Below are 12,971 nucleotides of genomic sequence, written 5' to 3' on the forward strand. Positions count from 1 at the left end.
AAATAAGTAAACCAAAACAAGTTTGAAATAAAATACAAAAAAGTGGTGGGGAGGGCACAAAAGTTTATTATATGAGGGGGGTACCCAAAAGAAATCAGAATTTTGCAATCTTATTTTATACACTTAGTTTTACATGATTACACTTTTATTGCCTTCAAAGTATTCTCCATTTAAAGTTATGTTTGAAGCAGTCCTGGAACTCTTGTGGAGTGATGCTTTTAACGCCTCTGTCATTTTTTTCTTCACCTCTTCTGCATCTGCAAATTTTGTAGCACCAACTTTTGTCACTAGTAATGACCTTTGAAAAAAGGTCCAGATCAACTTCCAACTGTTCTTTCATGTTCACAACATGCATTCAGTTGTAACTGCTTTTGATATTCTGTGAGCAAGCGAGGCACAAATTTTGCTGCAACACTTTTCATTCACAATTCCTCACTCATAATTCATTGGCAGGAGCTCCAGGACACACCAGTCACATCAACAAGTGTGTTGATTGTTCGGTGACAGTCCTCTATGATCAGTTCATGAATTTTCATGTTTTCATTCATTCGGAAGGTTAATGGTCATCCTGAATGAGGATGGTCTTCAAGTGACAAGTGACCATTCCTAAAGTGTGAAAATCACTTGTAAACTTGTGTTTTGCTCATGACAGCAGCCTTGTAAGCTGTTTCAGGCATGACAGCTGTTTTGGCCACCATTTTCCCCAGCAGAAAGCAGAATTTCACAGAAGCACATTGTTCCGTCATTTCAGCCATCGCAAAAATTGATGAAGAGGGGAGGAGCACTGCAAAACAAAGACGCACCACGTGGCAATATGACCCTATTGAACAATGCTGGTCAGCAGACTGATGCCTGAGGGTTGCATCAACTGATTTCTAGCAGTGGAAGCCTGAACTATAATGGGCTTGTCTCATAGAGAACATTTCCTGTTACTTTTGGGTATCCCCTCATATATATATAGGTTATGTTTAAAATTAAAGTTTAGGTAGGAGACTTTAAAATGCAGTATCCAAATCTTGTTTTGGGTATGTACCTAGTAGTGTACCTTGAGAGCACGTTCACTACATACAGCTACCAGGCATCAACCATGGTATTACACTTTAGTCGCAGGAACTACATAAGGAATTCCTCGGTGCACATTCAGTATATTTTAAATAATTGATAGGGAAGACAGAGTGTAGTGTAAGCTTTATTTAGCTCGATGATCGTTTCAGCTTACATCTGCACTGCTCCCTCATGGGTGGGGAACGATATAATGGAATTGAATGCACCCCCCCCCCCCCCCCACCATCAGGTTTCTTCTTCACTGTGGAGTGCATTGGATTCCATTATATCGTTCCTCACCCACTAGGGAACAGTGCAGATGTAAGCCGAAATGATAGTCTAAATAAAGCTTACAGTACACTCTGTCTTCCCTATCAATTATTTTATATATATATATATATAAATTTATGTATATATTAATATTACCTTGGTTGAAAAAACTTTGATAATGTAAATATGTTAATAGTTACCATGGATAGCAAAAATCACACAAAAACTAGGATATCACACCCATTTTATAGGTAGAAATACCAAGTAAAAGTGATGTATTTGGAGTAGATATGAATAATAATAATAAATGGAGCAAAACGCATATAAACAATAAGTTCCTTTAATTCCAACATATGGAATAGAGTTCACATATATTTTGAAACATATGTAGGAATTAAAGGAACTTATTGTTTATATGCGTTTTGCTCCATTTATTATTATTCTTCATATATATATATATCCACACACACTCACACATACACTTACCCACGGTTGAATGGTTGCCAATAAACACACTGAGGACTTGTTCTGTTATGGTTAACAAGCTGCTTAAATGTAATATTTATTGGTTCAGATGTGTGACCTTTAACATGATGTTGCTGGTTCTGTAGAATGAGACTAATAATAGGAGTGCTGATAGCCATTGGTCGATCAGGTATTTTTCTGTAATAACAATAATAATAATAATAATAATAATAATAATAACAGCAAACCACAGCACATACCCAAGGCACACAGAGCTGCGCTAGGTAGTGAAATGAAAGCACATTATAAAAATAAAACTACTGAATAATAATAATGGTGGTTTCAAATTTTGGCACATGGCCAGCAATTTTAAGGAGGGGATAGCTATGTTGACCCCTATGCTCAATTGGTACTTATTTTATTGACCCTAGAAAAATAAAAGGCAAAATTGTCCTCCATTTTACTCTTTTCCAATTAGTTATAGTGTGCCTAAGCATTATATACAATAAGCTCATTATTTTATAAAACATGACCAGCTTGTCCTCCACCTCCCCAAATGATATATTCCAGGTCATATTATTCAACATGTCTGCTTTAAAGTATCAAGGTCTTTGAAAGAGATTTGACAGCTATTTCTAGCTGGTTAAGTGGTCGCATTGAAATTATGTACCTGTGTACATTTTGTACACAGATACATACACATACACATATTCATACAAATACATGTATATGTACCCCCACTCCAATACATACATAAATAAAAGAAAAAATGTTTCCTTCTCGAGCCATGCCAGACTCATAAGGGCTGGTTTCCTAGTTTCAGTGACATATATATTCCCCACCTGGACAGGATGCCAATCCATTACAGGATTACTCATTTTTGCCAACTGAGTAGACTGGAGTAATGTGAAATGAAGTGTTTTGCTGAAGAACACAACACATTGCCCAGTCCAGGAATTGAAACCACAATCTCATGATCATGAGTCCAACACCCTAACCACTAAGTCATGCGCCTCTACGTATACATACATACATTCATACAAATACATACATACACCACACCTACAGACATACACACATATTCCATCTACCAAATCTTTTGAAATAAACTACTTTGATAAGAGTGCAGAAGCATCCACCTTTTGAAAGCACAAATGTTATTAACTCTATAAGTACTTTAAACATCATATTCATTAGAGGAGTTGTCTGTGAGACAGATGTGCTCACATGAAAACACTTAAAGAATAAGCTACTTAAAAAAAGGTAAGAGAATGAAGAACTATCTTTTCTCATTTTCGTTTTCATTCATTAACTCAAACAAAATTTAAAAAAAAAACTCTCAAAACAATCCCAGACAAATATGAACCACAATGAGATTCTCAAGTAAGTGTTTGCTTCAATAACTCAAGATAAGCAGGAGTGTGTGCATGTGTGAGGTGAGAGTGAAATATGTGTACATTCATCCAATGTGTCTGTGCTGAGTAGATAAGGTGTTGAACTACCAGCCTCTGGTTTATGAGTCTCGATCTATTGCAGATGTTTCATTATTTCTAAACAGGAAATGTTATTCTATGTATGTTAGTTCACTTCATTGTTGGGTATAAATATAAGACATGTAACCTAACTAGGGGACTTTTTTCACTTTACATTATTCCATAAAACTAGGAGCTGAATACCAGTCTCTTAAGGATCTCCCAAGGCTTAGATGATACTTATATTATATTTTCCAAGAAGCATTTCTAAGAGCTATTTTTTTTTAATCATGAGTTAAAGATCTTTCTATTAGCATTGTGTAAAGCAGACACTGGAGCATGATGCAGTCCTTGGCCCCATCAGATCCTGTCAAACTATCCAACCCATGCCAACTTTGATTATGCTTGTAGTGTAACAACAGTAATTGTAGTGGAGAAGGTGTAAATCACAATTGAGTAATCAGTTGATTTCAATACCTAAAATTACAGAGCTATGCAAAAATAACTATACTAGCATTGAGAAAGAGAAATACCAAATACCAAAAAGAAATAAATACAAGGAAATGATACTATCATGGCAACAGATTTTATGATGGTTTATGTCTGTCTTGTATGTTGATATTTTAGTACAGAACAGAAGCATTTACAGATCTTAAATATTTATTGATAAACATGAAAGCTGCAATTGAGTGATTCATAAGGATGCTAGTTCAGTAAGCAAAGGGTTAGTAATTTGTATCCAATCTTTGGGGCCACAATATAACTCTAGCTAAAGCTATACATAACTTTTAATAACCCATCGCCTACCTGTAATAGATAGCAGTTTTCCACTCCAAGTAGCAAACAATACTGGTAGTTGTTTTTGTTAGCTTATAGTGCTGAACTCAACTTTTCTCATGAGTATAGATCATAGATGAATGGGTTTGTAGGATTGAATTGGGTTCATTGGGGCCCATAAATCCAGTAGGTTTCAGAACATGTACACACAAGAGGTCATGAGATATATTTGCATTTTTGTCTTTTCAGCTTTGAGGCCATTTGAAGCTTGGTGATTAATCATAGTTTCATGGTATTAAGTGGATGAAAGACAAACTTCTCTTTGGATCAAATGAGTTTCTATCTCATGTAACATTCCTAAAGTATTTGTTACTTATTCCCAATAGTTATATGAATTAAGGTTCATAGGATTAAGTATACAAACAACATAGACAACAAAACACCTGCAGTTGATATGAACTCAAAGAATTTAGGTTTGTAGTTCATACAATATCTTTTCAACTATTTGCTTCTGGGCTAGTTAGCTACTATCAAGGAACAACTCTAGAGTAAAAATAAATAGTTGAAAAATATCTTTTTTTTTTGAGAATATTTCTATCAAGCAACAATGCTAAACCCTTCATTTTGTCTTTATATGATAATTTTTTTTTTTTTTTCTAGATTAATTAATAATCGAGATAGGAGAAAATCCTTTGTGATTGTTATATTGTATACTCTTTAGTTGGAATAATAAACAGAAGGGAGTATCAATATTTATATGCCACAAACACATACTTATAACTGGAAAGGCTTGCTGTTAACTACACTCTCAATTTATCATGAACCTTTAAATACATATACAAATTGGAAAACAGAAATGACCAAAAATAATGCTAAATTAAAAGACTGTGTTAACATACCGCACTGTTTCATCATAGTTTTCTGGCATTACATCACCTAGACTTCGGTAAATCATGTAACCTACAATAGCTTTACCAGATGGGTTTTGCTTATGAGGTGGAATTGTGCCAACTGAAAAACAAATATCCATTGAGTAAATGCAAGTATTAACTGTACAGAAAAATTGGAGACAAATAAAATAAGGGATAAAGTAGAGGTTTATAATGCAACAAAAACTAAATATTAAAAATTTATAAATATAAAGTAAAATTAAAATATAGTAAACTGAGATAAATATGGAATATATATAATTAGATTAAAAGAAAAAATTAAATTGGAAGAAATTTGAAACGCATTAACATTTTTGATACGAATTTACATGAGATCACACCTGGTTCTAAAATACAAACTTCACCTTTAAGGTGATCTAAATTAATATCTTCCAGCAAAATTCCATGTTAATTTATGTTCTAAACACCAGCTTAAAAATGACAAAGTCATTTTTCTAAATCTGTCATTATTCTCAAAATTAACTGAAACAAAAGCAGTCTATTTTAACGTAAAAATGATAACCAAAGGGGCAAACCTTGATCATGAGATATCTCGTAACAAATAAAAATGCAAACTAAATCTTAAGTCTTAAAAAGAATTGGAAAGTGTTAATTTTCAGACACATATTACTTGTAAATATTATAATACAGTAATTTATAAAAACCAATACTCAGGAAGAAAACTTAGAAAATGAAAACTGAGGGTACTCAATAGAAAAACTAAAAAATTTGGTTATACATACACAATTTCCTTCCCGTTATCAAGAGAGAACGAGGTAGCTGAATGTTGGTATCTTTATCAAACATGGCAGTATTTGGTACAATATTGTCATACTTAGGAATTTGGATACCAGTGAAGTTTTGTAAATTGATTACATCAACAGCCAGTACTAAAATAACAGAAGTAAAATTCCATAAATGTGTGTGTGTGTTTATGTCTGTGTGTGTTTATGTCTGTGTGTGTGTGAGTGGAGAGAGAGAGAGAGAGAGAGAGAAACTGGTATCAAATGTATTACATATCACCATCCTCTTCATTTTATGTCCATCTTCTATGCTGGCAAGGACTGGATAGTTTGACAGGGTCCAATGACTCAAAAGACTGGGTCAAGCTCCAACGTTTGCTTTGGCATGGTTCCCACAGCTGGATGCCCTTCCTAATGCCAACCACTTCACAGAATGTACTGGGTGCATTTTCTCATGGCACTGCTATCATGTAACTTGCAAAACAACAAGAGACTCCTCAGCTGAGTGAAAGTGTTGTAGAGAGAGAAGTGGTTTTATGCCAGGTATTGAGAGGCTAACGCATGATTAGAGGGACAGGAGCAGGGGTCTTGCTGTAAAGGAGATACACAGCACACCCACATTATATAAAGGTGGGTGCCAGCATAGAAAACGGGCATTTAATGATAATGATGATCATGATCGTGTGTGTATGTGCGAGCGCGCACACACACACACACACACACATCAATATACATATATCAAATGTATATTCTAGAATCATTTCTTATAACACAGAAAGAAGACATGAAATAAAATGATAATTTTCTCTAGTCATTCTAAAATCTGGTACCAACAATTGGACTGCTTTGCTAATGAAGTCTGATACTAGAAAAATATATCGAAGGTTATAACCTTCCTGCCAAAATTCAGACATACGACATTCTAGTTTTAATCACAGTTACCTCCCTTACTTTTTCAGCCTGGAATTAATGTTAATGCCTACTTTACTTACTGCTAAACAATCTTCCTAAAGTCAGCTATGACATTATCTCTTTTAAAGCATGACAATAGTTTTACCATCATTAATGACAATAACTATATCTTAATATGGCTGAAATTTGCCCAGGTGATTCCATTCCTGCTCAGTTTTCTTCAGTTCTATCAGGATTGATAATCTATCTTGATGGTAGTAGTGGTGGTCATGGCAGCAGCAGCAACAACAGAGAATGAGAGAGCCTCAATATGGTCATTTGAATAGCAAAAAATAGCAACCAACACACACTACAGGCTTCTTTTCAGTTTCTGTCAACCAAATACACTCACAAGACTTTGGTCAGCCTGAAGCTACAGAAGACATGTGCCCAAAGTGCCACTCAATCATACTGAACCATAAACCACAAGGCTGGGGACAAACTTCTTAACTACACAGCCATGCCAGCATCTATATACAGCTATGCCCAAATGAAGGGGGAAATCAGTAATTAACAGGACCAAGAATCAATACTTTTATATTTAATTTAGATCAGAACAAATATATTTTTTTAAAGTTTACATAAAACTTACCAATATTTTCAGAAATAACTTGGAAAGGCCAAGATTGAGACAAGGACATGCTTGTTGCAAGAGTATGGAGATAGGTCTCAAAGAGAATAGTCAGTGCCATAGTTCCACCGTTTTTGTTTAGTCGATTCCATTCAGTTCGGTATTTGCTATTGTATGAGTAACTCAGAGCTGACAACATGTTCTGCAAAGTAGAATTAAATCAAGATAATTACAAAAATCATCAGTATTACAAATTACACACCCACCTACTCACCACCACCAACGTTGCTATTACTGTCATTTTCAACAATACAGTATTAAAATATATAAAAGTAATAAATTACTTTTTAAAAAGAATCCCATTTATCTAAACATTCTCAATATAATTTTAGAAGAGTTGCTGTTCACATTTATATGGACTACCAATAATAATCTATATATATAAAAATGAGAATGCGTGTCTGTCTGTCTGTGTGTGTGTGTGTGTGTGTGTGTGAATCCCTAAAACTCGAGAACTACGCAACCAATTTCATTCAAATTTTACACATGCCTTACTTAGGGTTCCAGTTGTGTTTTAGTCAAAAAAAATTATTAACTTCTTGCAGAGTTCGAGCACACGGCAACATAATATCTCCTCCACTATTTAAGTATTACGTGTCAAAAGTGAAACAAAAACACTCATGTCAAATACTTTCACTTTAAAAATGAAACTATTCCACTAACTGAAACAATCACATTTCGATACTGTAGTGACAGATACTTTCACAGAGAGAGAAAGAGAGAAAGAGAGAGACAGAAAGAGAGAGAGAGAGAGATGTATATGTATACATATACATGTATATGTACACCATTTCGATACTGTAACGACAGATATTTTCAGAGAGAGAAAGAGAGAGAGAGAGAGAGATGTATATGTATACATATAGATGTACACGTATATGTGTATATATATATATAGATCTATACATACATGTATATGTATACATATGTGTAGATGTATATATATATATATAGATGTACATGTAATATGTACACATATATACATATATACATGCATACAGATATCTATACATATATACACCCATCACACACACATACACATGCACACAAACACACACATTAGTCATTTGTTTTCTTATCCAAAACTACGTCAAAAGTACTGAATGGATCTTTATGAAATTTGGAAATTATATTCTTTGCATAACGGCCATAACTCCCATGAAAATTCATATATTTTTGATGTTGATGAAATTTTAACCCAAACATAACAGATGAGCATTATTTAGAAAATGATGTCACACGTTATCGAGGCTACCATTCTTTCTGGATGTGCAAAAGGGGATGACGTCTTTATTCCAAGAATTCCTCTTACTCCATCAGGAGCAGACATTCCTTTTACATTCAGAAGACTACAATTCCCCCTTCGTGTGACTTTTGCCATGTCCATAAACAAATATCAGGGTCAAACACTGTCTGTAGCTGGTCTTCTCTTGGAAGAGCCCTGCTTCTCACATGGACAACTGTATGTTGGCTGCTCAAGAGTGGGCAGCAACAAAAAACCTATTTGTATATGCTCCACAAGGGAAAACAAGGAACATAGTTTACAATGAGGTGTTATAATCACAACAGCAAGAAAGTATGTACATGATCACCTTCTTTTATGAAACTTCATTGACTTTCATATATTTATATTGATATACATATATATACGTGTGTTTGGGTGCGTGTGTGTATATACATCTCTATATATAAAGATGATGCGTAGTCTAGACGGCGTTTTTAGATTTCATTATTCTCTTTAACCCGGGCAACGCCGGGTATTTCTGCTAGTAATAAAAAAAAAATGAAAGAAAAAGTCAAAATAAGCTGCTGTTAATACCTTGATAAATTTACGATCTTGTTCACTTGTCAAACTTAAACCTTCTTGCTTATTTTCATAAAACAAGATCTGGTTTATGGTCCTTAGAATAATACTGATGTCATTTCCATAGAGGTTTTTTGCTGATGCTGCTGACTCTGCTAACTGAAGCATCAATGTTTTTGATACATAGGTGTTGATTTTCAGAGAACCTCTTTCAATTTGCTGAATCTGGAGAAAAGAATTAGAAGAAACAAAAGAGTTTAAATATATTAAAAAATAAAAGCTATGAAGTTCAATTCACAAGATATAAAAGCTTCAGAATTTGATTTCATCCAATAAAGCAGAATTTAATAATTATGAATTCAAACCTCATCAGAAGAGGACAGGTAGGTGAAAAAGCCAAAATGAAGTTCCTCCAAAGGATCCCTGAAGTAATGTTACTCAACAGAGTGTATAGCTTGGAGATCAGGGATTCTTCCCCATATTGGTTTCAAAATTTAGCTCAAGGCCAGCAACTTAGGAGAAGTGAGTAATTTGATTACATTAATCCCAGTACTCAACTCAATTTTATCAGCCCCCAAAAGTTGACCTTGGCAGAATTTGAACTCAAAATGTAAACATGAACAAATGCCACTAAGCATTTTGCCCAGTGTGCTTACAATTCTGTCAGCTCACTACTTTCCTACTTCTCCATATTGAGAGCATAGCTCTGGTACTACAAGTGATTAAAATGGCAACCAGCAGGAGACCTAAGAGTAGACCAAAAACAAGATGGCTAGATAATATCTATAGTCCCAATTGGTCACATTTGGGAATCTAGCCAGAAATTCAAATGACAGTTGCTTTTTATAGGACCCTATGGAGGAGATGCATGAGGATTCTACTCCCACAACACCCACTGAATTCAAATCTAATTGAAAGCATTGTGTTGTAACCTTAGATTAGGCACATTAATTTATCTATCAAAATACAAAATCCCTCATACTTTACAACTGACAAGCATACTGAACAACTAATGTTAAGAAAAACATTGTCATAGAAATATTTGCTCTGATAATTCATATTTTAATGATAGAATTTTCAGGACCATTCAACTTTAAAGTCACTGAACCATAAGAATGTTAAATAACAGAATAAAATAATTATCATTTCCTTTATTAATTTCTTCAAAAGACTGAGATGACTTTTAACTGGACATTTTGATTCATGTATTACCATCTATTATTGGTTTCAAATAATGGCACAAAACCAGCAATTTTGGGGGAGGAGGAAGTTGATTACATTAATCCTAGTGTTCAACTGGTACTTACTGATGCCAAAAGGGGTGAAAGACAAAGTTGACCTTGGCAGAATTTCAACTTTGCCTTCCATCTCTTTCAGGTTCAATAAAATAAGTACCAGTTGACTGTCTAATATTGATTTTTGACATGAAACCAATGGTAGTCTTAACCTATAAATAAAGTATATAGTTGAAAAAAGATTAGAGATCTATACAAATTAAATTTTTATATATAAAAAAGACGGAGGTGGAAATAGCACAGAAGTAAACCTAAGACATTTCAATTTAATAAAAATGATTTTTAAAATGATATAAAGAAAATATTACCGGTTTCGATGATGAATCTCATCTCATCAAGTATCAATAAAAATTTATAAAAATTTGAAGTAAAAACAGTTTATTTTTAGTCTGGGGGTCAAAAACACCTCTGGAGATTTTTCATTGAAGTTTTCTTTAAATATAGTTTGGTATAGAGTTCAGAGTGTTAGAGAGTAAGAGAGGGGTGTGTAGTTGTCTATTGTTTAAAAGAAATCTTTATGGGTTCCTGCCAAGGGAGTGGCTTAAAAGCACAAATATTTCTTTTAGACAATAGACAACTACACACCCCTCTCTTACTCTCTAACACTTCAAAGTGTTAGAGGGTAAGAGAGTGTTAGAGAGTAAGAGAGTTAGAGAGTGTTAGAGAGTATACCAAACTATATTTAAAGAAGACTTCAATGAAAAATCTCCAGACATGTTTTTGACCCCCAGACAGAAGATAAACTGTTTTTACTTCAAATTTTTATAAATTCATTGAAACCGGTAATCTTTTCTTTATATAATTTTTAAAATCATTTTTATTAAATTCCTTCTTATATTGAAATATCTTAGATTTACTTCTGTGCTATTTCCACCTTGAAATCATTCAATTTACTACTTTATATAAATGCGGAGTAGATAAAACAGGGAACAACTGATGAAGGGATTGTTCTTTATGTTACCTGTCTCATTTCTCTATTTGTTTCTTTTGTTGTCCGAAAAAAAGTTCGTTTTCCATGTTTTTGTTGTTTTTTTGTTTTCATTTTTCATTTTGTTCATGTTTTTTTGATGTCCTGTACCCATATATGCATGTATATATATACATATATATGTAGGTATGTATGTATATATGCATATATATATTATTTTTATATATATGTATATATGTACATATATATAGTATGATGTTTAGTAGCTAGTATTTTATCCCTTTAGAGTGGATAAAAAATATAAGCAAGTTAGTCACATACTAGAATAATTACTCAAAGCCAGACAATACCTTTAATATATGAAGTTTAAAGTCAGTGCCATCGGCTGATTTGATTAAAGTTGAGATATGCCATTTATCAGCACCAGAAACAGAAGCAAAAGCAGCAACAACGGATTGGATAGCAACATTATCGCTAAATCATTGGATTGTTACGATAAGACTACAATTTTGTAATAAAACAGCCAGAGTAAAATTTATTTGAAATCATTCAATTTACTACTTTATATAAAACAGCTGTAAGACAACTTAATTATAACTGCAAACAGTGAATTAAAACCCAAAACTGTGTTAGATAATTAAAACAGGAACAGAACTTTGGAGGTTACTAATTAAAGTTTAAGTTTAGACAGTCAAGAAACCTGAAGTAAATAGTTTGGCCCTACTTTTAAAAAAAACCTGTTATAAAGTCAATAATTGCTTTATTATTATTCATATATATATACTTCAGTTCTTTAATTTGTTGAGGCTTCTAACCATACCAGAACTTTAAAAAAATTTTTTTGATGATTTCTATTCTATTTCAGATTTTGAATTTTAACACCATTCCTTCTTTATCACATCATATAACATTCATTTCTAATGCATACCTGGTTTTGTATTTTCACGAATTCTTTGCTGGTGCAATTGAAAAGGTCTGGAGCAAGCCAGCTTTGTAATTTGGTACAGTTGCGTTTAGCATCACCTGAAATATAAAGTTACTCAGAATGTAAATTGCTTGCTCTTTCTGGGGTTTTTTTTTTTTTAACTGATATTCATTGCAAGAGATATTAGTAAGTTAGAAATCAATAAATAAGACATATAAACTTGAGCACAGTTATTCTATTGGTTAATGATCTTCATTACTATCATCAACCGATTCTCCAGAGCTTCAATTGGGTGCAACATGCCATGTTCTTCATAATTCAGTTTATACATGATAGAATGTGCAACGAGGCCCTGAATCATACAAAAAAGTAAGATATCTTATGTGCTTGATCTATAACATAATCATCTACATGAAGAGAATACTTTGGCTACTTGGCAGCCACAACTTGCTTCAGAAACACTCAATCAAAGGAAACAATCTCATAATAATATCAAACATCAACAAATAAAAATAAAATCAGTTTCTTCATAGATATTTCTTCAGATCTTGATGTTGCTCATAACCGCTAAGTTATGAGAGAATTTCCAGTTCACATGTACTAGAGATGAAGTTAAGAAATATAAAAGCAACAACTTTTATATTTATGACGAGGAATTTAGTACTTTATAGAGTTAAATCAGTCATAGCTAAAACTGTATAGAAAGTTGTTTGCAATCATATTGTTGATAGAAAACC

General features: G+C 33.3%; 1 protein-coding gene across 6 annotated transcripts in view; it reads right to left on the bottom strand.

Annotated features, from left to right (window-relative positions):
* The window catches only part of LOC106877480 (protocadherin-like wing polarity protein stan), a 309,480-nt gene that overhangs the window by 64,788 nt on the left and 231,721 nt on the right, over nt 1-12,971 (bottom strand). For all 6 annotated transcript variants that reach the window (XM_014926393.3, XM_089359659.1, XM_014926392.3 and 3 more), the window contains exons 17-22: nt 12,238-12,332; nt 9,102-9,311; nt 7,244-7,424; nt 5,701-5,847; nt 4,928-5,039; nt 1,801-1,977 (exon numbers count right to left, since the gene is read on the bottom strand). In XM_014926393.3, coding sequence (XP_014781879.1) covers nt 1,801-1,977; nt 4,928-5,039; nt 5,701-5,847; nt 7,244-7,424; nt 9,102-9,311; nt 12,238-12,332 — 922 coding nt within the window. The remainder of the gene's footprint in view (nt 1-1,800; nt 1,978-4,927; nt 5,040-5,700; nt 5,848-7,243; nt 7,425-9,101; nt 9,312-12,237; nt 12,333-12,971) is intronic.

Source organism: Octopus bimaculoides, chromosome 11 (assembly GCF_046866305.1).
Source record: "Octopus bimaculoides isolate indiv1 chromosome 11, ASM4686630v1, whole genome shotgun sequence".
Taxonomy (NCBI): domain Eukaryota; kingdom Metazoa; phylum Mollusca; class Cephalopoda; order Octopoda; family Octopodidae; genus Octopus; species Octopus bimaculoides.